The sequence below is a fragment of the Panthera onca genome, chromosome A3 (genome assembly GCF_046562875.1).
Source record: "Panthera onca isolate mPanOnc1 chromosome A3, mPanOnc1 haplotype 2, whole genome shotgun sequence".
NCBI lineage: Eukaryota > Metazoa > Chordata > Mammalia > Carnivora > Felidae > Panthera > Panthera onca.
The window spans coordinates 77,877,760-77,899,002 of NC_138341.1; the positions used below are offsets into that span (position 1 = coordinate 77,877,760).

At 49.5% G+C, this 21,243-nt stretch overlaps 1 protein-coding gene across 3 annotated transcripts; it reads left to right on the forward strand.

Annotated features, from left to right (window-relative positions):
* The first annotated feature begins 1,805 nt into the window (after positions 1-1,805).
* CNNM3 (cyclin and CBS domain divalent metal cation transport mediator 3) lies at positions 1,806-19,912 on the forward strand. 3 transcript variants are annotated; one of them, XR_009602554.3, is made up of 9 exons: positions 1,806-3,165; positions 10,625-10,768; positions 11,698-11,847; positions 12,217-12,386; positions 12,591-12,687; positions 13,278-13,411; positions 14,092-14,230; positions 16,824-16,923; positions 17,467-19,912. XR_009602554.3 is itself a non-coding variant. In XM_060607762.3 (8 exons), the coding sequence occupies exons 1-8, from the start codon at positions 1,839-1,841 to the stop codon at positions 17,529-17,531; spliced, it is 2,226 nt and encodes a 741-aa protein (XP_060463745.1). In that variant the 5' UTR covers positions 1,806-1,838; the 3' UTR covers positions 17,532-19,912. The 3 variants fall into 3 exon arrangements, 2 of the variants coding, with proteins under 2 accessions (XP_060463745.1, XP_060463737.1); XM_060607762.3 differs by lacking the exon at positions 16,824-16,923; XM_060607754.3 differs by lacking the exons at positions 16,824-16,923; positions 17,467-19,912 and adding an exon at positions 16,540-16,800.
* Positions 19,913-21,243: the final 1,331 nt, after the last annotated feature.

Genomic DNA, 21,243 nt, shown 5'->3' on the forward strand with positions numbered 1-21,243 from the left:
GAGAGACCTGAAGGTCAAGTGGCATGTATCTCCACTGATGCAGTGACTACCCAGGGGAGGGGGGCAAAGAATGGTACAGAGCCAACAAAGAAAGAAGCTGGTGAAGTACTCTTGCGGCCTCTTAACAGAAAATCACTCCTTGAGCATCTTTGCCCTACTGGATTCTTTTTGTCTTTGGGTATACACAATTTAAGTGAACATTTGTTTTCCGAGCGCAATCCAATTGTCCTACCCAAAGGTTTTCTCCAAAAAATGAATTATAGGTTGTTTTCCAAGGGAGCCTGAGACCAAATCCGTAGGGAGTTTTTCCTCTTTCCTCTGGGACTGTTCTTTGCTAGTTAACTTTTTATCTGACTTTCATTTTAACCAGGTCTTCCATTCTGTTTCAAGGTCAGCATTGTCTCTGGACTTGAAAGAAGTGCTAACTAAAGGAGCTGAATTTATAAATTTTTTCTTCAGAGGATGCATGCTGATCCAGTAGAAAGGCTCAGTAGTGTCATTATTGCTTCTGCTGGTGGCTTATTCTGTCATCTACAAGTGAGGCATATAGCACCATCCAGATAATAAAAACTGGAAACATGGAGACCACGGTTTGCACAGTTGGGATAGTCACAGCACTGAGCTTATGATGCTGAAGAGACATTATTACCATCCTTTGAAGAGTTTTTCACACTGTTTTTTTCTTTTGGTCTTTCACACATGGATTTGTTCATTTTTGCACATTGCCTTCCACACTTAACTGTGTGCCACAGTACCTATACTTATTCTTTTCATGACCTAGCAAATGTGTTTCTGTAGAATCCTTATAAAGATTTTAAATGACATTCACCCTTTTCAAAGTCTACTTTTGTTACTAGGAAATTTGAAAATACATAAAAATGTAAAGAAAACACAAAACACAATCTGGACACCTGTAGAAAAGCCCCGTTCCCAGTTTATTTCCTTTCAAAGAGCATACATAATGGGTGAAAAACATTCCATACTGTCAATGAACCATTCTGTCTTCTAAATAACTCTCTTCTTGAATAGTTCTTCTTGTTCCTGAGTAAATATTTTCCCAAGGATAATCTGCTAGAAGTGGAGTGACCAGGTAACTAATTTTTGACAAAGCTGCCCTCTGTTAGCGTGGGTGGGATGGTGACCAGGATATTAGGCAGGTCGTGTCGGAATCCAGCATCCATGCTAAGTCATGCTTCACTTTTCTCCTGTAAAAGTAGCTGTGGGAATCCAAAGAGGTAGTGATTTCGTTTGTTTACACAATTACCATCATTCTCCCTAGCAGGATGCAAGTTCCTTGAAGGCAAAGGGCTGTCTCAACGTTCCCAGACCTATAGCACAGTCGGGCGCAATCAACAAACTTCAAGAAACTTGAGCTTCCCAACGTCCAGTCCTCTTTCAGCTCTCCTTGCCCCTAGGTCAGTGGTTCCCGGGCCCTTTCCTCATAAATGGCACATCTGTCACATACTGAAATTCTGCCTGCCAGCCGCTCCGCTCCGCGCCCCGAGTCAGGGACTTCCCAAAGCACAAGTCCGGTCTCCCGGCGCGCCGGCACAGCTTGTGGGAACGAGACGCCCAGCTCGCCACTCCGCGCCACCCGACGCTGGCCACCCCTCACCCTAGAACTCAAGGCTGAACCCCGCGGGGCTGAGAGCCCCACGCCCCCGGCCCGCCCCAGGATCGCGCCGCCGCTTGTTTACTCCCCGGCGCAGCCTAGTCCGACCCTGGGACCCGCCCTCGCCCACCGCCTATTGGCGGAGGAGGTGCCAAGACTAGCGACGATTGGTCCGGAGGAGGCGGAGGGGTAGGCTGCGCGGGAGGCCGAGAGGGGGCAGCAGGCGATGGCGGCGGCGGCGGCGGGTCGGCTAGGCTGGTTGCTCGCCGCGCTCTGCCTGGGCAACGCCGCCGGAGAGGCGGCGTCGGGCCCGCGAGTGTTGGGTGTGTGTCTGGAAGAAGACGGAGCCGCGGACGCGGGGTGGGCGCGCGGAGGAGAGGTGCGGGCCGCGTCGGAGGCCACCTTCCGCCTGCGCGTCTTCGGCTCGGGTTTGGCCAACAGCTCCTGGTCCTGGGTGGCCCCCGAGGGGGCGGGCTGCCCCGAGGGCGGGCCGGCCGCAGCGCCCGAGGAGGCGGCGGCCCCCACGGGCGAGTGGCGCGCGCTGCTGCGCCTGCGCGCCGAGGCCGCGCGCCCGCACTCGGCGCTGCTGGCGGTGCGCGGGGAGCCGGATGGCTCGGCGGCCCAGGAGACGGCGGCCCCCACGGGCGAGTGGAGCGCGCTGCTGCGCCTGCGCGCCGAGGCAGTGCGCGTGGAGCCGGGCGGTGCGGCAGCTGAGGAGGCGACGCCGCCCTGGGCGCTGGGCCTAGGGGCGGCGGGGCTGCTGGCTCTAGCGGCGCTGGCGCGGGGCCTGCAACTGAGCGCGCTGGCCCTGGCGCCCGCCGAGGTGCAGGTGCTGCGCGAGAGCGGCTCGGAGGCCGAGCGTGCGGCGGCGCGGCGCCTGGAGCCCACGCGGCGCTGGGCCGGCTGCGCCCTGGGAGCGTTGTTGCTGCTGGCCAGCCTGGCGCAGACGGCGCTGGCGGTGCTGCTGTACCGCGCGGCAGGCCAGCGTGCGGTGCCCGCCGTGCTAGGCAGCGCGGGGCTCGTGTTCCTGGTGGGCGAGGTGGTGCCGGCCGCCGTGAGCGGGCGCTGGGCGTTGGCACTGGCGCCGCGCGCGCTGCTCCTCAGCCGCCTGGCCGTGCTGCTGACCCTGCCGGTGGCGCTGCCCGTGGGCCAGTTGCTGGAGCTGGCGGCGCGGCCCGGGAGGCTGCGCGAGCGCGTGCTGGAACTGGCGCGCGGGGGCGGCGACCCTTACAGCGATCTCAGCAAAGGCGTGCTGCGCTGTCGGACCGTAGAGGACGTGCTTACTCCGCTGGAGGACTGCTTCATGCTGGACGCCAGCGCCGTGCTGGACTTCGGCGTCCTGGCCAGCATCATGCAGAGCGGCTACACGCGCATCCCGGTGTACGAGGAGGAGCGCTCCAACATCGTGGACATGCTCTACCTCAAGGACTTGGCCTTCGTGGACCCCGAAGACTGCACACCACTCAGTACCATCACCCGCTTTTACAACCATCCACTCCACTTCGTCTTCAACGACACCAAGCTGGACGCTGTCCTGGAGGAGTTCAAACGAGGTAACGGGATATTGGGGAGGAGACACGAATGCCAGAGCCCTCCGCTGGAAAAAGTGGGGGTTTATGGAAGTCTCAACGAAAGGGTCCCATCTTTATGGAGGGCAGTGAGACCTCCGAGTGGCCTTTTAGATGATGCCCTTGCAGCTGTCAGTGACCTTTTGAAATATCATTTAAAAGCTGACTTTTAGAGCGGTATAGACAGCAAAATCCCCTCTTTCCTTGTAGGCCTAATTTGGGGAGCTATGCCCACTTGGTTCTAACCCACCAGCTTTTTTTGTCAGTGTCATTTTTGTGAGTTTTGGCTTTGTAATAGGTCTAAATTCTTAAATAGAAACTAAAAGAATAAAGAAAAGAGTATAGTCTCAAGTTACCTGGACGCTGTTATTTGTACACATAATATCAAATTAGTTTGGTCTGTGATGTTTCCAGGGATCATTGTTAAGGCCACTGATGAGCTGTTGCTTTGCTGATAACAGAAGGAATGATTCTTAATTTCCTGCAGATGTGAAAGAAACTTCCGCTTTGATTTCACCAGAAACAACTTTATGGATGCTGATTTAGTCTCCCCTTTGTCTGGTCTTTTTTGTTTGTTTTAACTTCCCCTTTTCTCATGCTGAGTAAGGTCTCTCTGGGTCTCCCTTAACTCCACATTTTCACCCTCTCTTTTCACCTTGGTTTATCTGAGCAACTCTAAGGTTGCTAGTAAAAAGTGAGACCCACCCTCCCAAGGGTCCCAAGGGTGTGAAGGTGTGGGTTCCTCTCTAGTCCCCTCCATTGGCAGGCTTGGGTGTGTTCCCCAGAGCTTGGCTGCTCTTTGTCCACTGGCCATGCTTCTCACACCTGAACTCCTGCAGGATAAGCATGGGGGACACCCAGGGCTGTGGATGGGCTTGACCCTAAAGGCTGCATAATGTGAGGCAGGGTCTTTACCAGAGAGCGGAGGCTCCTGATCTGCTTGGCAGCTGTGAAGTCTCCTGGCCCCAGGCCGCATGGGTGTTGAATAGTTGGGCAGTTACTGTCATTACTGTACCTTAGGATTGTGTGGGAGACTTTGCTCCACAGCTCTGACTGCTTTGCTTGAGAATTTCTTGGTTGCTCTTGGCTGTTTCCCCAAAAAGTGGCTATGCAGCCCCTCTCTGGGGAGGGAAGCCCCCGGTGGGGGCCAGACTTCCTGATGGTAAGTACTCTTCTCTGGGCCACTGTAGTCTCCCAGGCAGTGGAAGTTCTTGTGGCCTGGTGGCCAGCACTTCAGGTCCTGGAGTCCATAGAGGAAGGTTCCATCGTGCCCCTGCCACCTCCCAGCTTGAGACCCTGGGAAGGCTGGACTTGATCTTTTTTTTTTTTTTTAAATTTTTTCTTGCCCTTAGTATTTAGTTTTTATTGTAATTTTTTTTTAACGTTTATCTATTTTTGAGACAGAGAGACAGAGCATGAACGGGGGAGGGGCAGAGAGAGAGGGAGACAGAATTGGAAGCAGGCTCCAGGCTCTGAGCCATCAGCCCAGAGCCCGACATGGGGCTCGAACTCATGGACCGTGAGATCGTGACCTGAGCTGAAGTCGGACGCTTAACCGACTGAGCCACCCAGGCGCCCCTGGACTTGATCTTTGGGCGCTGACTTTGAGCAGAGCACTGACGGGTGTAGAGACCAATGAGTGGGGGTCCAGCTAAGAAATGCTGGAAGGCTGAACAGGGGTGTACAGTGGGCCTGGAGAGGAGGTCCAAGAGGGTATTCAGAGGTGGAATTGAGAGGGCTTTGTGGTTCGCTGAAGAGCTGTGGAGTGAGAGGGAGGAGCTGAAGGTGAGGCTTGGGGTTTCTGGCTTGGGGGTGGTGTTAGCCTTCTCTGAAGCAGAGCACTTACAGAGAAGGGGATCATTGTGGTGGTGGGGGGGGGGGGGTGGCACAGACGAATTTGTTCTGAACACTGGAATTTGGGATTTGTCTGTGCAGTGTCCCAAGAGGCAGGCTATACCAGTTGATGAGAAATAGGAGGTAAAGACCCAAGCAGGAGATAAAGATCTGGTTGTTGTTATAGCAGTGGTCCCTCAGTCAAGCCACAGGAATGGTGCAAAAGGCCTAACCCCCTGAGGGCACAAGCATAAAAGGGATGGAGGGTAGCAGAGGAGAGGCTGCTGAGGAGAGCCAGAGGTTTAGAACGTCCTAGAAGCTAAGGGAAGAGACCACTTACCAAGGGAAGGTGAATGATTCAGGAGAGGCCAGCGTCATGTCATTTGGATCCAGCAACCAGGATACCCTTGACCTTTGAGAGAGCAGATTTGGTGCTACGGTGTGGGGTGATGGAACGTGACAGTTGAAGTAGATGGACCTTCCATGAGGTATGGCTACAAAGAGGAAGCCAGAGAGCAGTGGTTGGGAGAGAACTGGCAGGGGAGAAGGCCTTAGCTCTTTGGTTTTAAGATGGGCGAGTTGGGTGTCTTTGGGTTTAAATGTTGATAGGAAGGAGCCGGTGGGGAGAGAAGGCCCACAGTCTGGGCTGCTCCTGTTCTGGGGTGGTGGACTCGGAGCAGCTCTGGGGAACCTGAAGGTTGAATGGGAAGCTCTTCAGTCCTCCTTGCCTTCCTCCTCCTGTGGCAGGTGAGGGGCATTCTCAGGGCAGGTTGGCTATATCTTTCCTCTGACATTGGGCAGGCTTCTCTGCTTCTCTTTGCAGTGCAGTCCTTTGGTAGATACCTATTTTTCCTCATTGAAGTCCTTTGTAGCCTTACCCCTTTCTTCATTCTGTTTATGAACAAAGGGCGTATTGCAGCCTTTATGGCGCCTGAGGTTTTAGAAATCGATTCCCTTCCCATCTCTCTGCCAAGTGTGTGAGGTGGTGGTGCCCTCTGAATTTCCTGAAGCTGGAGTCCTTGGCATCTTGGCAGCTACCATTCCGGCCCTGTTCCTTTCATTCCTTCAGAGCATCGTCTGTTTTGGAACTTTATAGTCTGGGAGAGGCACCTTCTCTGGTGAGGTGCCCCTTAGTGTGCAGACTTGAGATGACACCGATTATTTTGTGCAAACATTACCAGGAAGTGTGAATACTTTGGAGTTGTGGTAAATAACATGTGTTGTTTTAGAGCTTTTAATCCTGTCATCTTTGTCAACTCCCTAATGAAAACATTCAAGGACATTCAACCAAAGGAGGAATTAGGATGCGTGAGCTTTTCAAAGTCTCTGTTTTAAATGAACTGAGTTCTGGTGCTCGCTTCGGCAGCACATTTACTAAATGAACTGAGTTCTGGTTCACTGTCAGAGGTCAGAGGATCCCCATGATTCTGAAAAGAGTCAGAGCTGTTGTGAGGAATGTTACCCTGGCACTTTTCTCCTAGGACATGTTCCCACAGTTGCTTTAAAAAATAAAGGAAGGTTGGGCGCCTGGGTGGCTCAGTCAGTTCAGCTCAGGTCATGATAATCATGGTCTGTGAGTTTGAGCCCTGCGTCAGGCTCTGTGCTGATAGCTCAGAGCCTGGAGCCTGTTTCAGATTCTGTGTGTGTGTGTGTGTGTGTGTGTGTGTGTGTGTCTTTCTACCCCTCCCCTGCTCACGCTCTGTCTCAAAAACAAATAAACAAATAAATAATATATTAAAAGGTAAAGGAAGGCAAAGGAATTTAAACTCCAACTGCATTTTTACAAATATTCTAGAAATTAGACATTATGGAAGAGTCCTCTAGCATCCATATAATTGAGTACATTTGAGCTTGCTAACTGAAATTAAAACTCCCAAGAGCTTTTGCAGGGCTTTCTGGTTGATGTTGGTAAGATGCACCATCTGCCCCCTTGTCTGTGGCTCCGTAGAACTTGCTTGGGGAGAGCCTGTAGGCAGCCGTCCTAGGGTCTGTGTTAGTGTTTCCAGTCAGCCAGCCAGGGGCCTGTATATTTTCAGGACGTTTTTATCCTATCAGATGAGAAATAAACTTTAATCCCTCCAGCTGCTTGTTCTGTGTGTACCCCTACTACTTTTTCATGGTTGCCTTCTGGACCCCTTGGACATTCTGTCTAGAGATAAACCACATGGCCATTGTGTTAGGGGATCTTTCAAGGGCTTTGCTTTCATATGTTTGATATTGAGTCATTGCATGTGGCAGGCCACTGAGAAACTTGTGCCTGTTTTACAGAAGTTGGAAAGTGGGGCACCTGGGTGGTTCAGTTGGTTAAGCATCCGGCTCTTGATTTAGACTCCGGTCATGATCCCAGGGTTGTGGGATCGAGCCCCACATCATGCTTAGCATGGAGCCTGCCTAAGAGTCTCTTTCTCCCTCTGTCACTTTCTCCATTTGCACATGGCATTCCTCTCTCTCAAAACAAAAACAAAAACAAAAACATTTGGGGGCACCTGGGTGGCTCATTCATTAAGCATCTGACTTCATCTCAGGACACGATCTCTCTGCTCTGCTCATAGTTTGAGCCCCACATCAGGCTCTGTGCTGACAGCTCAGAGCCTGGAGCCTGCTTCGGATTCTGTGTCTCCCTTTCTCTGCCCCTCTCCCACTCATGGTCTGCCTGTCTTTCTCTTTTTCAAAAATAAATAAACATTAAAGAAAATTTAAAAAAACTGTTTGAAAGCAAGGGAGAAGTTAATCCATTCTAAAGGTAACATGCCAAAGCGACTGGCATTCTGGAAGAATGGAGCTGAAATGAGTTCTCTTAGATGGTCATCTAGAACCTGGGCTCTGGTTCCCAGAATCTGACCAAAATTGTATGTTGAGCTTTGGTGTTTCCCCATGAGGGCTGTCCTACAAGGGCCTTGCCTTGGCCCTTGTAGAAATGATGTCTGTCTGCCAGTGTGAACCATTCCCAGCACAGATACCCAGTGCTGGGAAGCATCTAGAAATGCTGAGTTCCTCATTCAATGCTTCTGTCTCAGCAGGAAAGAGCAGGTAGTTCTAGGCAACCCCTGGCCTTTTCCTCCTGGAAGCGGGAAAGATGGTATAGTCATTTCTGCCTTTAATTTTTGTCTGAGGATGTTAGAGCATCCTAGAAAACGATACTTTTCTTTAGAAGGGCTCCTGTGCTGGAGAGAGTACCTTGGCCACGTGTAACTCACCCAGAGGGGAGGATTTCCTAAGATTCGGGTTTTTTGTTCTCTTCAGTGAAAGTCAGTTGAGTGTGGTGGTTAAGAGAACAGATTCAGGAGCCAACTGCCTGGGTTCAAATCCCATGTTTTTTTTGTTTTGGGGGGGTTTTTAATTTTTTTTTTTTTTTTTTTTTTTTGAGAGAGTGCACACAGACATAAGCAGGGGAGGGGCAGAGAGAAAGGGGAACAGAAGATCTGAAGCAGGCTCCGTGCTGACAGCAGAGAGCCTGATGTGGGGTTCAAACTCAAGAGCTGTGAGATCATGACCTGAGCTGAAGTCAGATGCTTAACTGACTGAGTCACCCAGGTGCCCCATCAAATCCAGGTTTTGCACTTGGGTGAGTCACTGAACCTTCTCTTGGTCTCAGTTTTCTCTGCAAATTGTAAATGGGAATAATGTTCTGTTCCTTCATAGAGTTGTTGAAGGATTTGTAAGTTAATAACTGAATAAAGCCCTTAGTGGCCAGCACACAGTAGGCACGAAATGCTGCAATCCTTCACGTCTCAGGTGCACATTTTTTTGTGTTTGAACTTCTCTGCAATCAGGATGTATCTCACAATTGAGGACATCTTAGATTTGATGAAATATAGTTAAGTGTTTTCTTTTTATTCTTTTAGAGCCTCATTCCTTTCTTGATGATCTGACCAGTGGTCTAATAATAATAGCTTTTGGTTGACTGGACATTTTGTTCAATCTAAAGTTGGAGCAGAGGTCTTCCTGCACCTGACACTGGGGGGGTGGGGCATGGATGCTGAAAGAATAAGGCAGTGTGTGCCAGACAGAGTTCCAGAGAGTGTGTTTCTGAACTCTGTTCACCACACTGTAATTAAACCCAAGGTATGTAAAGTATTATTCACACAAAGAAGTGAACTTGACTTTTTTCTTTACTGAAAGATTCTTTTTTTTTTTTTTTTTTTTTAAACTGAGAGATTTTTGAAGCAAATACTCCCTTACGTGGATCCAGGCTAGCTTTTACCTTAAGTTTTTTTCATCAGTAACAAAGGCTGAGGTGAGTTTCTCTTAGTTCTGTATCCTAGTCCTGCACAACCCCTTCTGCAGCCCCTGCCCACATGTGGCTGTCAAGTTCTTGAAAGGTAGTTGGTCTGAGGTGTGCTGGAAGTGCCTAACACACACCAGACTACAAAGACAGTGCAAAAAAGGAAAATATGTTTCAATCTTTAAAAAATTTTTATTAAAAAAAAATTTATGTATTTGAGAGAGAGAGATAGCAGGTGAGGGGCAGAGGGGGAAGGGAGGGAATCCCAAGCAGGTTCTGTGCTGTCAGTGCAGAGCCCAATGTGGGCTCTGTCCCACGAACCAGGAGATCATGACCTGAGCTGAAATCGAGAGTCAAAAGCTTAACCGATTGAGCCTCCCAGGCACCCCTAATTTATTTAAATTTTTAATTAATTAATTTTTATTTTTATTTTTTTTTTAAGATTTTATTTTTAAGTAATCTCTGTACCAACTTGGGGTTCAAACTCACAACCCGGAACTCGAGAGGCACATGCTCCACTGACTAAGCCAGCCAGGGGTCCCTGTTTTGATGTTTTTATATTGATTGAATGTTGAAATATTTTGGCTATATTGAGTTAATAATATGCTGTCAATTAATTTCACCTGTGGTTTTTTTTTTTTTTTTTGGTTTGGTTTGGTTTTTGTTTTTTAATGTGGCTACTCAGAAATTTACAATGACCTAGGTAGCTTGCATTTTTTTTCTTTTGGACAGGTATAAAGTTTCGTAGATAAAAAAAGTAGATTCTTGAAGTTTTCTCAATATTCCCCAGCACTCTGAGGCTTGGGCTTTTTCAAGCTTACATTTCTTTATCAAAGAAACAAACAGAAAGCTAATCTGAAGAAGAGGAAAGTGAACAGTTCCAGGCTGCTGCTCTTCCTCCCACACAGTTGGGGCTCTGACTGGCTGATTACCATTTACCATCTTCTCCCTGGATAACTTTCATAGACCTTGGCTTCTGGAAATAAAGGACAGCATTCCGAATTGGGAAAACTTTCCTAGGAGAGTCACTGGGTGGCCCCTCTCTGCTCTGCCATTTAGATTGTCCCAGAGGAGGCTGTGTTTCTGGAGTTGGTGCCCTTGTGTGTGCAACCCTATTGCACCTGTCTTAGTCTGATGCATCCTTGTCTATGCCACGTTCATTTAGACCAGAGGCTGAGTCTGCTCTGCCACTGCCTGGGTGCCCTTGTGCGGGTGAACACAGTGTCTGAGATCTAGGTTCCTTCGATGTAAAGTGAGTCCCACCTTGTGCTTGGCACCTTGTAGGAAAAACATCAACTTCTGTCCCTTTGGTGAGCTTGTCACAGGTGGGAGTAAGCAAAACGGGAGGCCCCTGGCAAGCTGTAATCTGAGTGTCCCCTCCCCCAGGGAAGTCCCACCTGGCCATCGTGCAGAGGGTGAACAATGAGGGTGAAGGTGACCCCTTCTACGAGGTGCTGGGCCTGGTCACCCTGGAGGACGTCATTGAGGAGATCATCAAGTCTGAGATCCTGGATGAGTCTGAGGATTACCGTGAGTCTTGACTACTGGTAGTGTTCCATCTCAACTTGTAAGCCTACTGAGATGTATTGTGTGCATCAGAGGACAGTAGGTCTCCGTGTTGCTGAAAATGAGGCTGGATCTCCAGTCAGAGCTGTTACCTAGCCAGGCCCCTCTCCCTTTAGCCCTGCCTCAGGTCAGGTGTCCGAGGCCCCACACCTGCGCCTGGCTGGGGAGCCACGGCCTTTACAGTCTCAGTGCTTGCCTGGGGCTCTCATCATAGCTGCATTGTTTGGTTTCTCCAGCACAGAGGGGACACTCTGCCCTTTATGGGCCTTTCCCAGTCTCCTGTTTGCCTTGGCCCTTACTTTCTCATGTTCTTTTGTACAGTATGGAAACGTTTCCTCCAGGTATCCCATTCTTTACTGCTAAGAGGGTCTTTCCAAAACAAGATTCTGGGGCCTGTCTTAGAAGTGTCTGCCTCTTGGGATGATGGCTGAGATCTGTAGGGTAGACGCAGAACCCATGCTCGATGGCTGAGGTCTCACATGCACACTTGGGACACTGAACACCCCACCCCTGTTTGTTATCAGGTGAATCACTTTGCCCATGCATCTGTCCCCCAAATGCAGCCTCTTTAGTTTGGTGCCTCAGGTTGCCATAGGCGTGCAGACATCAGGTTAGCTGCTGCTGTTTAGCACCAGTTATCTGCAAACACGTGCTTTCTGGTGAGGGGTCTCTTAATGACCAAGAATGTCTATTATTTTTACAAGTGGTCTTGCTGTTATACCAGTATTATCTCCCAACTCTGAGGAGAGGAGCAGTCGCTTTCCATACTCCCTCGGGATATAGCAAGAATATGGGTTGCTGCCCCCTCCCATCCCCAAGAACCTCCAGGCCTTGGCTTGGTTGTGTTGATTGGAGGGCTACTGATGGCTCAGCAGGCCTTCTTGCCATTGTAGGAGATGCCACAGTGAGGAAGAAGCCTGCTTCTCTGAGTGCCCCTCTCAGGCGGAAAGAGGAATTCTCTTTGTTCAAGGTGTCTGACGATGAATATAAAGTGAAAATCTCGCCTCAGCTGCTCTTGGCCACCCAGCGCTTCCTGTCCCGAGGTGAGGGTGAAGGGTGGGCCTTGTCTTTGCTCTCTTGCTCCCCGTCCAGTGGGTCAGGAGACCTCCAGGCGGACACCAGGTGTCCCCTCATTCCCAGTAAGGACAGTGTCCAGAACATGTGCTTCTCTCTGTAGCCCTGTCAGCATCTCAGGGCACCTGAGTGGCAGCTCCTGTCTGCCAGGTGGCTGAGAGCTGGGGCCAGGCTGGTGCCACCTCTGGCGAGCCACAGCAGCGGGTGGGTGTGTGCCTGCCCAGTTCTCTTGTATTGGGGAGGTGACTTGGCTCATGTGGGGCAGCAGGAGTCGGGTGTGGCTGTGCAGGCCACTTTGGGCCTGGTGGACACTGTCCCTTTTTTCCACCACGGGGCAGAGGTGGATGTATTCAGCCCCCTGCGAATCTCCGAGAAGGTCCTGCTGCACCTGCTGAAGCATCCCAGCGTCAACCAGGAAGTGAGGTTTGACGAGAGCAACCGTCTGGCTGCCCACCATTACCTGTACCAGCGCAGCCAGCCGGTGGATTATTTCATTCTCATCCTGCAGGTAACTGGGAGCCCAGACTGGGGCCTCCCACTTGCTCAGAAACTAGGGAAGGGTCTGAGAAGAGGGAGGATCATCCAGATACACACCCCCTGAATAACTGGGGTTGCTGCTTTCTCCTTGTGCTCTCTTCCGGCAGGAAAGGTAATCTGTCTGCTTCTGTTTCTTTCCCTGCTCCTCCTTCCTCCCTTTCCCTACACCTCCCAGGGCAGGGTTGAGGTGGAGATCGGGAAAGAGGGCCTGAAGTTTGAGAATGGGGCCTTCACCTACTATGGAGTATCTGCCCTGACAGCACCGTCCTCAGGTAAGTCGCAGCCCTCTGGGAGTGGAATGCTGGGTTCAGCTGCTGGGCTGGGCAGAGTCTGACCTTCCTGGCTGCTTGCTGGGGGAAAGGTCCTGGCCTCCCTTTCTTCCAGGTGTTCCTGTGTGTGTGTGTGTGTCTGTGTTAATGTTCATTTGAGAGAGTACACACACATGCACACTCGCAAGCAAGCAAGCGGGGGGAGGGGCAGAGAGAGGGAGAGAGAGAATCCCAAGATAATCTCTGAGCTGTCAGGTCAGAGTCTGACTTGGGGCTCAATCTCATGAGCTGTGAGATCACGATCTGAGCTGAAATCAAGGGTCGGACACTTAATGGACTGAACCACCCAGTTGCCCTGTCCTGTCAGACATTGCTCTTTGGGACAGGCTGGCTTTTCTCATCTCTGTGCTGCGTTGAGGGAATGGGCAGCATTTCTTTGGGGCTCATCTTTGTTGCTCGCTCCTACCCCTGCTAGCCTTTCCCAGGAGGAAGTGTGCTTGCCATCCTTCTCTATGTTCTAGCTATCTGTGAGGTGGATGTTAGAGACTGCATTTGTCCCCACCAGAGATGTCAGTGTTTGTTTCTTCTGATAGTTCACCAGTCCCCAGTGTCCTCGCTCCAGCCCATCCACCATGACCTGCAGTCTGAGCCAACCGATGGTGGCCGCTTGTCTGCGTACTGTCCTGACTACACCGTGCGGGCCCTCTCCGACCTACAGTTCATTAAGGTGACTGGGCTGCTCATGGGTACTGGTTTTTTTTGTTTTTTGTTTTTTTTTTTCAACGTTTTTTATTTATTTTTGGGACAGAGAGAGAGCATGAATGGGAGAGGGGCAGAGAGAGAGGGAGACACAGAATCGGAAACAGGCTCCAGGCTCCGAGCCATCAGCCCAGAGCCTGACGCGGGGCTCGAACTCACAGACCGCGAGATCGTGACCTGGCTGAAGTCGGACGCTTAACCGACTGCGCCACCCAGGCGCCCCACATGGGTACTGGTTTTTAATCAGCTTTGTGTCCCCAAGGGGCTGAACCAGCTGGTCACAAATTTGTATGGATTAAGAGTGGATTCTAGTTGAGTCAACCTGAGAGTTCACACACAGAGCACGGCCTTGTACTTGCTCTGAAGGACAGACGGTCTTGGCCCCCGGAGGCCTGATTGCTGACAGTCTAGTCCCGTCACTGGGACTGCACCCAGTTTCCTTTTGAGATCTTAAAAACACCGCTTGATTGCTCCCCTCTTCCCTTGGCTTGCTTAAAGTTCTTCATTTTTCTTGGTCCTGCTGAGTGTGACTCTCCCACCTAGTTCTGGTGCTTGTGGGCAGGAGGGAGAGGTGTGATCTTTCATACCTCACTTTATCCATCTGGTTTCACGAGTCGCACCTGCGTGGTAATGCTTCCTATCTTCTAGGTCACGCGGCTGCAGTACCTCAATGCACTCCTGGCTACTCGAGCCCAGAACCTGCCACAGTCCCCGGAGAGCGCAGATCTCCAGGTCATCCCAGGCAGCCAGATCAGGCTCCTCGGTGACAAGACAGCCACAGCAGCAGGTGAGCCCCTCATGGCCACATCCCACCGTGTGTCAGCCCAGAGGGAGTTCATGTCCTGTGCCGTCCTTGCTGTTCGCACACACAGACTCACTCTCTCTGCCCTCACTCTGCCTTGCATTCTTCTTTCCTTGTCCCCTTTTTTGCCCATCCTCTCCTCTTTCTCTTTTCACTGGTTTTAAAGCTTGGATGACATTGCGCTGTAGACCAGCTGACGTTGAAAGTATGTTAAGTTAGCATTTTCTCTGGAGGGCTTGTTAGGATGGATTGACTTAATTAGAGAATAGTTGCTAAGTGGGAATAAGGTCAAGCTCAGACACTCTTGGTCATTTAGGATTAGAGTTAGGTCACCTGAAAAATGAAGATCTAGGTCACCAGTGGGCCTGGCTCAGAAGGTGGCTGGTCGACACCATCCCAGAAACCGAGAAGGGTACTTGTTGAGACATTCAGTCAGGTGAAGCTAATATTTAAGGCGTGCCCTTCGGATCCAGGGTTCCACTTTGAGCAGGAGTATCACGTTGGAAGAAATAGACTTTGCAGTGTGGGGTAGGTTGTGGGATGGCAAACCATGCCTTCAAGAGCATAAGGAGGGAAAATAAAAAGCCTATGGAGAGAGGCCTTTGGGTAGGAGTGGTAAAAAGTCAGGGAACTTATTTTCCTTACTACTCAAGAAGGTACTTTTATTCTGATTGAGCTCCTGAGTTGGGGTTAGAGATACACTCCAAGGCTGAGTGGTGCTGGAGGAGTGGGTGGGGCTTCCACAGAGGCCACCGGCTGCCCTGGGCACTCTGCAGTGGGGACACTGAACTCATTTGAACGCTTACTCTGCCTGACACTGTACTAGGAGCTTTCCTTGTCCTAACTCATCCAAGAAAACTTCCCAGCCATTTTCAGAGGTGGTAGTGGTAAGGTGCATTTTATAGATGAAGAGTCAGAAGCAGAGAGAGACCTAGGCACTCTGGCTTGGAACCTGTGCCTGCCCTTGGCCTTGGTATCTCATAGGGAACAGCTCTGATTTCTTAAACCCACACTTGAGAACACGAATATGTTTTTATGGTAGAAAGATACTTTCTGAGAGGTGACCTGTAGGTGCAAGGGACAGAAAGCCCCACCCTGGGCCACGTTAGCGGCTCAGCCCGAGTGCTTCATCTCTGTGTTGGTAGAAGGGGGCCCCAGCTTGAGGTGTGCTGCTCAAACCCTGGATCTGGGCGTTTGAGCCTTTTCTCCGTGAACGTGCGCTGAGAGGTGGTGGTCTGCCTTTTAGGACTGATCACAGGTCTGTATTTACTGTGATACTGTTGTTTTGTGAGATGCCACTTGTATAGAGGTTCACACCATCTCATTAGACTTGGGTCTCAAAAGCCAGTATGTTGTTCTTTCAAAATGTGAGCATTGGTCTTGGTTTTCTCAGCCTGAACTCTGTGTGGGTCCATCTGCTACTCAGACTGCACATGTTCTTTTCAAGGTGTAGACCTAAATCTAAGAAGGATGGTTTTTCCTTCATTTCCTTTTTTATTATACATGCAGTGTTTTACCGTCCTTTTTTGGCTTCAGCTGTTCATTGGGCAGTCCTGTAAGGGACTACAGGTATCTCCGAAAGTTTGCTTGGCGCTGCTTTGCTTTTACAAAGTATCTACGTCCGTGCCTGTTTTCACTAACTGAAAGAAATGCGAAGAGGACTTTTGCTTTATGAAATGGTGGTTGCATCTTCGCTCTCTGCCATTCTGGCTTACAGAAGGTTCCATAGCAACACTCTACTTTGGGAAAGCAGGGAAACCTGTAATTTACAGTGGCTCTGTGGGTCATTTTCCTCTGTGTAATGGATTAGCATCCCCTGTTCCGTTGCCATGATGTTGCTTCTCCCTTAAGTGCGCCCTGACATTTGTCCCTAGTGGGGCTTGCCTGCTGTGCTTGTGCTCCTGCCTCGGCCCCCAAAGTTCTTGCTGCAGTCTCTCTAGTGGGTGGCACTCTGCTGACCAGGAGAGCTTAGTGTCGCTGCACACATGGAGGTGTTGCTGGGGACATTGCTTAAATAGTGCAGGTCAGAACTATCCCCTGATTGACTTTGGCACTAGATTTCCTGGCAGACAAATGCCTTTACTGAGATGCTTGGAAGGCACAATCATTTTTAACTGCCTACAGCAGGGGTCGGCAAACTGGCCAGCTGCCGGTTCTTGTAAATAAAGTCCTATTGGACCCGACCTGCTGGTTTATGGGTTGTATATGGCTGCCTTTAGCTACAACAGCCGAGTTGAATTGTTGCCACAGGAACCATATGACCTGCAAACCCTAAAAATATTGGCCCTTTACAGAAAGTTTCCTGACCCCTGGCCTGCCATTTCAAACTCGGGGTAACTACTGCGCAACAACCATTCACAGAGCTGATTTCCAAGGGAGAGTCCACTCCAGACGCTGCGCTTCCTGCTCCCTCTGGTTCTGAGGCTCAGGCAGCGTGTTTGCACGCCGCCACCCAGGCCCCCGACCCCCGACCCCGCCCAGCGCATCTGTGCCCTCGGTGCTGCCCAAGCCGACAGGCCCTGCCGGCGCAGCTGCATAGCTGGTTTCCTCTTGTCTCTCTCCCCTCTGCTCTCTCTAGCCTTCCCCGTAGACCTTTCCCTCTTTGGCACATTTGGAAACTGCAGTTGATAATTGACTGTGGACTAGTGAGCATTTTTTGTTTTCAGAAAACACCCAAGGTAAATATCTTCCCTTTCTCTTTGCTTTCCTTCCCCAGCCCTCTAGCTGCTGGGAGGAGCCCTGGAAACCGCTCCCACTCCCACCCCTGCCTGGGAGGTGTTTCTCTTGGGGGGTGGGAGGGTGAGTGGGCTCTTCCTGTCCCTTGTTCCTACTTTTCATTTTTCTGGAAGACAGGAGGGGTCATGAAATACTCGGCACTGGAAACTAAACCTTCCTTCCAGTGCAGGTGTTTTATTGTCCAGGGCGGGCTCCTCTCGTCCAGCATTTATGGCCTTGGCCTCCCGTGAGCAGAACCCCCCTGCCCTGCTTTCCTGCCTCTCAGTGATGCATCCCCTCCTCCCAGTGGTTTTCTCTTGTGATGTGGAGTTAGCCTATTTTCCTAACTCAACACTCCCAGCTCTGCCTTGATACTGAGGTGTCCTGAGGCTCCTCTGTCTTACCCACCCCTTCTTTTCCTGAAGACAGTTTTAACACTTGGTTTTGATAAGGCCTGCTCCCTTTACTGATTTTGATATTAATTTTCCTTTCCCTCTCTCCTCTAGGGCCCAACCACAGCAGACCTGGCCTCCCAGCAGAGGAGAGCCCTGGGCGGAACCCAGGGGTTTAACTGCTTGCCAGGCAGCCCCAGGTGTGGGCAATGGACAAGCACGTGGGGAACTGGAGAGCCGAGGAGTAGCTTCCTGTCAGCCTGTCCCCATCCCCTCCAGGCCACGTTTTAGATGGCCCTTATAGATGTCGGTCTTGGGCTGTCCTCAGAACCAGACCTCAGTGCCAGGAGCCTTCAGCAGGTCCTGCCCTCCTTTAGGAAATGGGGGTTAGCTGGGGCGCAGCCCTCCAGGCCTGCTTCTGAAGGGAATGGAAAGAACACTGTCATCTCCGGTCCCCAGGACCCAGCCTTCTCCCTGTGACAGTGCAGTGTATTTATACCTCTTTGGGCCAAGCCATGATGTGAGTGCACGATTATTGCCTTTATGTGGCCGTTACCTGTACTCACTTTGCTTTTAATTTGCCAACTTTCTGCTGCCGGCAGCACTTTTTGAGCAAACCAAGAGCACTAGTTTTGGCTGGGGGTTCACATCCATGACCTTGGCCACAGTGAACTATTTGGCTTCCCTTACAATGCCATGTTTCAAAGCACATGCCCCTGCCTGTTGCGTGTGCCAAACCTAGAAGAAGCACGATGACCCACAAGTATGTCCCACTGTCCTGCTCCCTCCTGTGGAGGTTGCTTCTCTGAGCCCTGAGCTCAGAGCCCTGAGCAAGCAAGCTGGCCCCCAGTGGCACTGAGGAGTCCTGCTCTTTCTGCTTCTCAGCCTGTCTTGCTTAGTTGCCACTAACAGTATTTGTCTTTTTCTGTGTTTTAAGAAGAGGTAATACATGGGAGGAAGGGGTCTGCTGCACCTAATCCTTAGTTGCTGGATCCCAGGGAGATTAACCAACTGCTAGACCTGTTTTTGTACCTTCTTCCTAGGCCTCTGTGGAGAGCTGTATGGCTGTAATTTGCAGGGAGAACAGCAAGGGGGAGGAGGGAAGGTTGGTTATACACCAGGCAGATCCTCATCCCCTTTCTTAAAAAAAAAAAAAAAAAAAGAACAGGACATCAGGTTTTTTTATACCCCTGAAACATTTCAGCTCTCTGCTTTTTTGCTATTCTTAGCTACAGGGTTTTAGAGAATTGGGAATAAGAAGGCATTTGTCTTTTTCTTCTGGTTTACCCACATTTACCTTCCACAGTTCTTCAATGGTGTAGAAACTGGGGCATCATAGAGACCTAGGATCTCAGATTGGATAGGGAGGAAGGAGGATTTCTGGAACTTTTCTCAAAGGAATTTGAATCCCTTATCTGGGACTAGTGGGAATGAAAGCCAAAGAACATTGGCATGCTCACTTAGAAACTGTTCTCAAGGAAGTCTAAGAGCAAACCCAGGTTGGGAAACAGATACTTAGACATCATCTGTCTCCAGAACAATGGTTCTTAACTTTGGCTGCACATTAGAATCACCTGGTAAATTAAAAATACGGGATACCTGGGGCCCACCTTCCAGGGAGCCTGATTTAATTGGTCTGGGTATCAGGATTTTATTTTTTTTTTGGAACAATTTTAATTTTTTTTGTTTGTTTTTAAAGTAAGCTCCATCCCCAGTGTGGGGCTTGAGCTCCCAACCTTGAGATCAAGAGTTGCATACTCTACTGACTGAGCCAGCCAGGTGCCCCTGAAATAATTTTAGATTCCCAGAAGAGTTCCATATACCCTTTCCCTTAATGTTAATATCTTACATAACCTTGGTACATCTATCAGAACTAAGAAAAAATTAACATTGGTACAAAACTGTTAACTAAATTACAGACTTTACTTGGATTATATCAGTTTTTCCAATAATGTCCTTTTTCTGTTGCAGGATCCAATCCAGGATACCAAGTTGCATTTAGAGTTATTGCTTACTTTTTTTCTAACTAACTTTTTATTTTGAAACCATTACAGATTCATAGGAAGTTGCAAAGCTAGAGGTACCCTTCACCCAGTTTTCCTTAATGGTTACTTCTTACATAGTTATAATACAGTATCAAAGCCCAGAAGCTGACACTAGCACAATGTGGGTGTATAGTTCTCTGTCACAAGTAGATTTGTGTAACCACCACTTCAGCCTAGATAGAGCTACCCCATCACCACGAGGATCTCCCTCCGGGCACCCTCTGAGAACCACACCCACCCGCTTGGCCTCCATCCCTAATCCCTGGCAACCACTGTTCTAAGATTTTGTCATTTCAAGAATGTTGTGTGAGATCATATAGTATGTAACCATTTGGGATTGGCTTTTTTCACTCAGCGTAATACTCCAGAGATACATCCAGGTTGTTGTGTGTGTCAGTAGTTCATTCCTTTTGATTACTGCATTGTATTCCTTGATATACTCCTTGTCCCGTTGAAGGACATCTGGGTGGTTTCCAGTTTTTGGCTATTCCGAATAAAGCTGCTATGAACGTTCATTACAAGTTTTTGTGTAAACATTGGTTTTCTGAGGTAAATGTCCAGTAATGCAATTGTTAGGTTGTATGGTCATTGCATAGTTGTTTTTGTTTTTTTTTTTTTAATGTTTATTTTTGGAGACAGCAGAAGGCAGGGGGAGGGGCAGAAAGAGAGGGGGTCAGAGGATCTTAAGTGGTCTCCACACTGCCAGCAGAGAGCCTGAAGTAGGGCTCAAACTCATGAACAGTGAGATCATGACCTGAGCCTACATCAGAGGCTTGACTGAATGAGCCACCCAGGTGCCTCTCTGCATGGTTAGTTTTTTAAACAAACTGCTACATGTCTTTAGCTGTACAATTTTATGTTCCTATTAGGGATGTGTGAGTGATCCAGTTTCTCTAAATCTTCATTTGGTATTGTCACCATTTTTTATTTTAGCCATTCTGGTAGGTGTGTAGTGATATCTTTGTGGCTTCTAGTTGTATTAACAGAATGGCTGATGTGTATCTTCTCATGTGCTTATTTTGTGAAATACCTGTTCTTTTGCCTTTTTTTTTTTTTTAATTTTTTTCTAATGTTTTATTTTTGAGAGAGTGCAAACTGAGGAGGGGCAGAGAGAGAGAGGGAGACACAGAATGTGAAACAGACTCCAGGCTCTGAACTGTCAGCACAGAGCCTGATGTGGGGCTCGAACCCACAACTGTGAGATCATGACCTGAGCTGAAGTTGAACATTTACTGACTGGGCTACCCAGGTGCCCCTTGCCCATTTTCTTTTAAGTTCTGTTTATTTTGAGAGCACGAGCAGGAGAGGGTCAGAGAGAGAGAATATCCCAAGCAGGCCCTGCACTGTCAGCGCAGAGCCCAGTGAGGGGCTCGAATTCACGAACCGCGAGACCATGACCTGAACTGAAACCAATAGTTGGACGCTCAAACAGCTGAGCCACCCAGGTGCCCCTCTTTTTGCCCATTTGTAATTGGTTTGGTCTTTCACTATTGTTTTGAATTCTTTATATATTCTAAATACTAGGCCTTTGTTGGATTTTTGGTTTGCAAACATTTTCTCCCAGTCCCTTATTTTTTTCATATTCTAAACAGGATTCTTTATAAAGGAAAAGTTTTTAATTTTGATGAACTCCAGTTTACCCGTTTCCTTTTATGGATTGTGCTTTTGGTATCATGTCTAATCTTTACCTAGTACTAGATCCCAAAGATTGTCTGTTTTTGTTTTTGTTTTTGTTTTTTTTAATTTTTCAAATGTTTCTGAGAGTGCAAGTAGGGGAGGGGCAGAGAGAGAGGGAGACAGAATCTAAAGCAGGCTCCAGGCTCTGAGCTGTCAACACAGAGCCCAA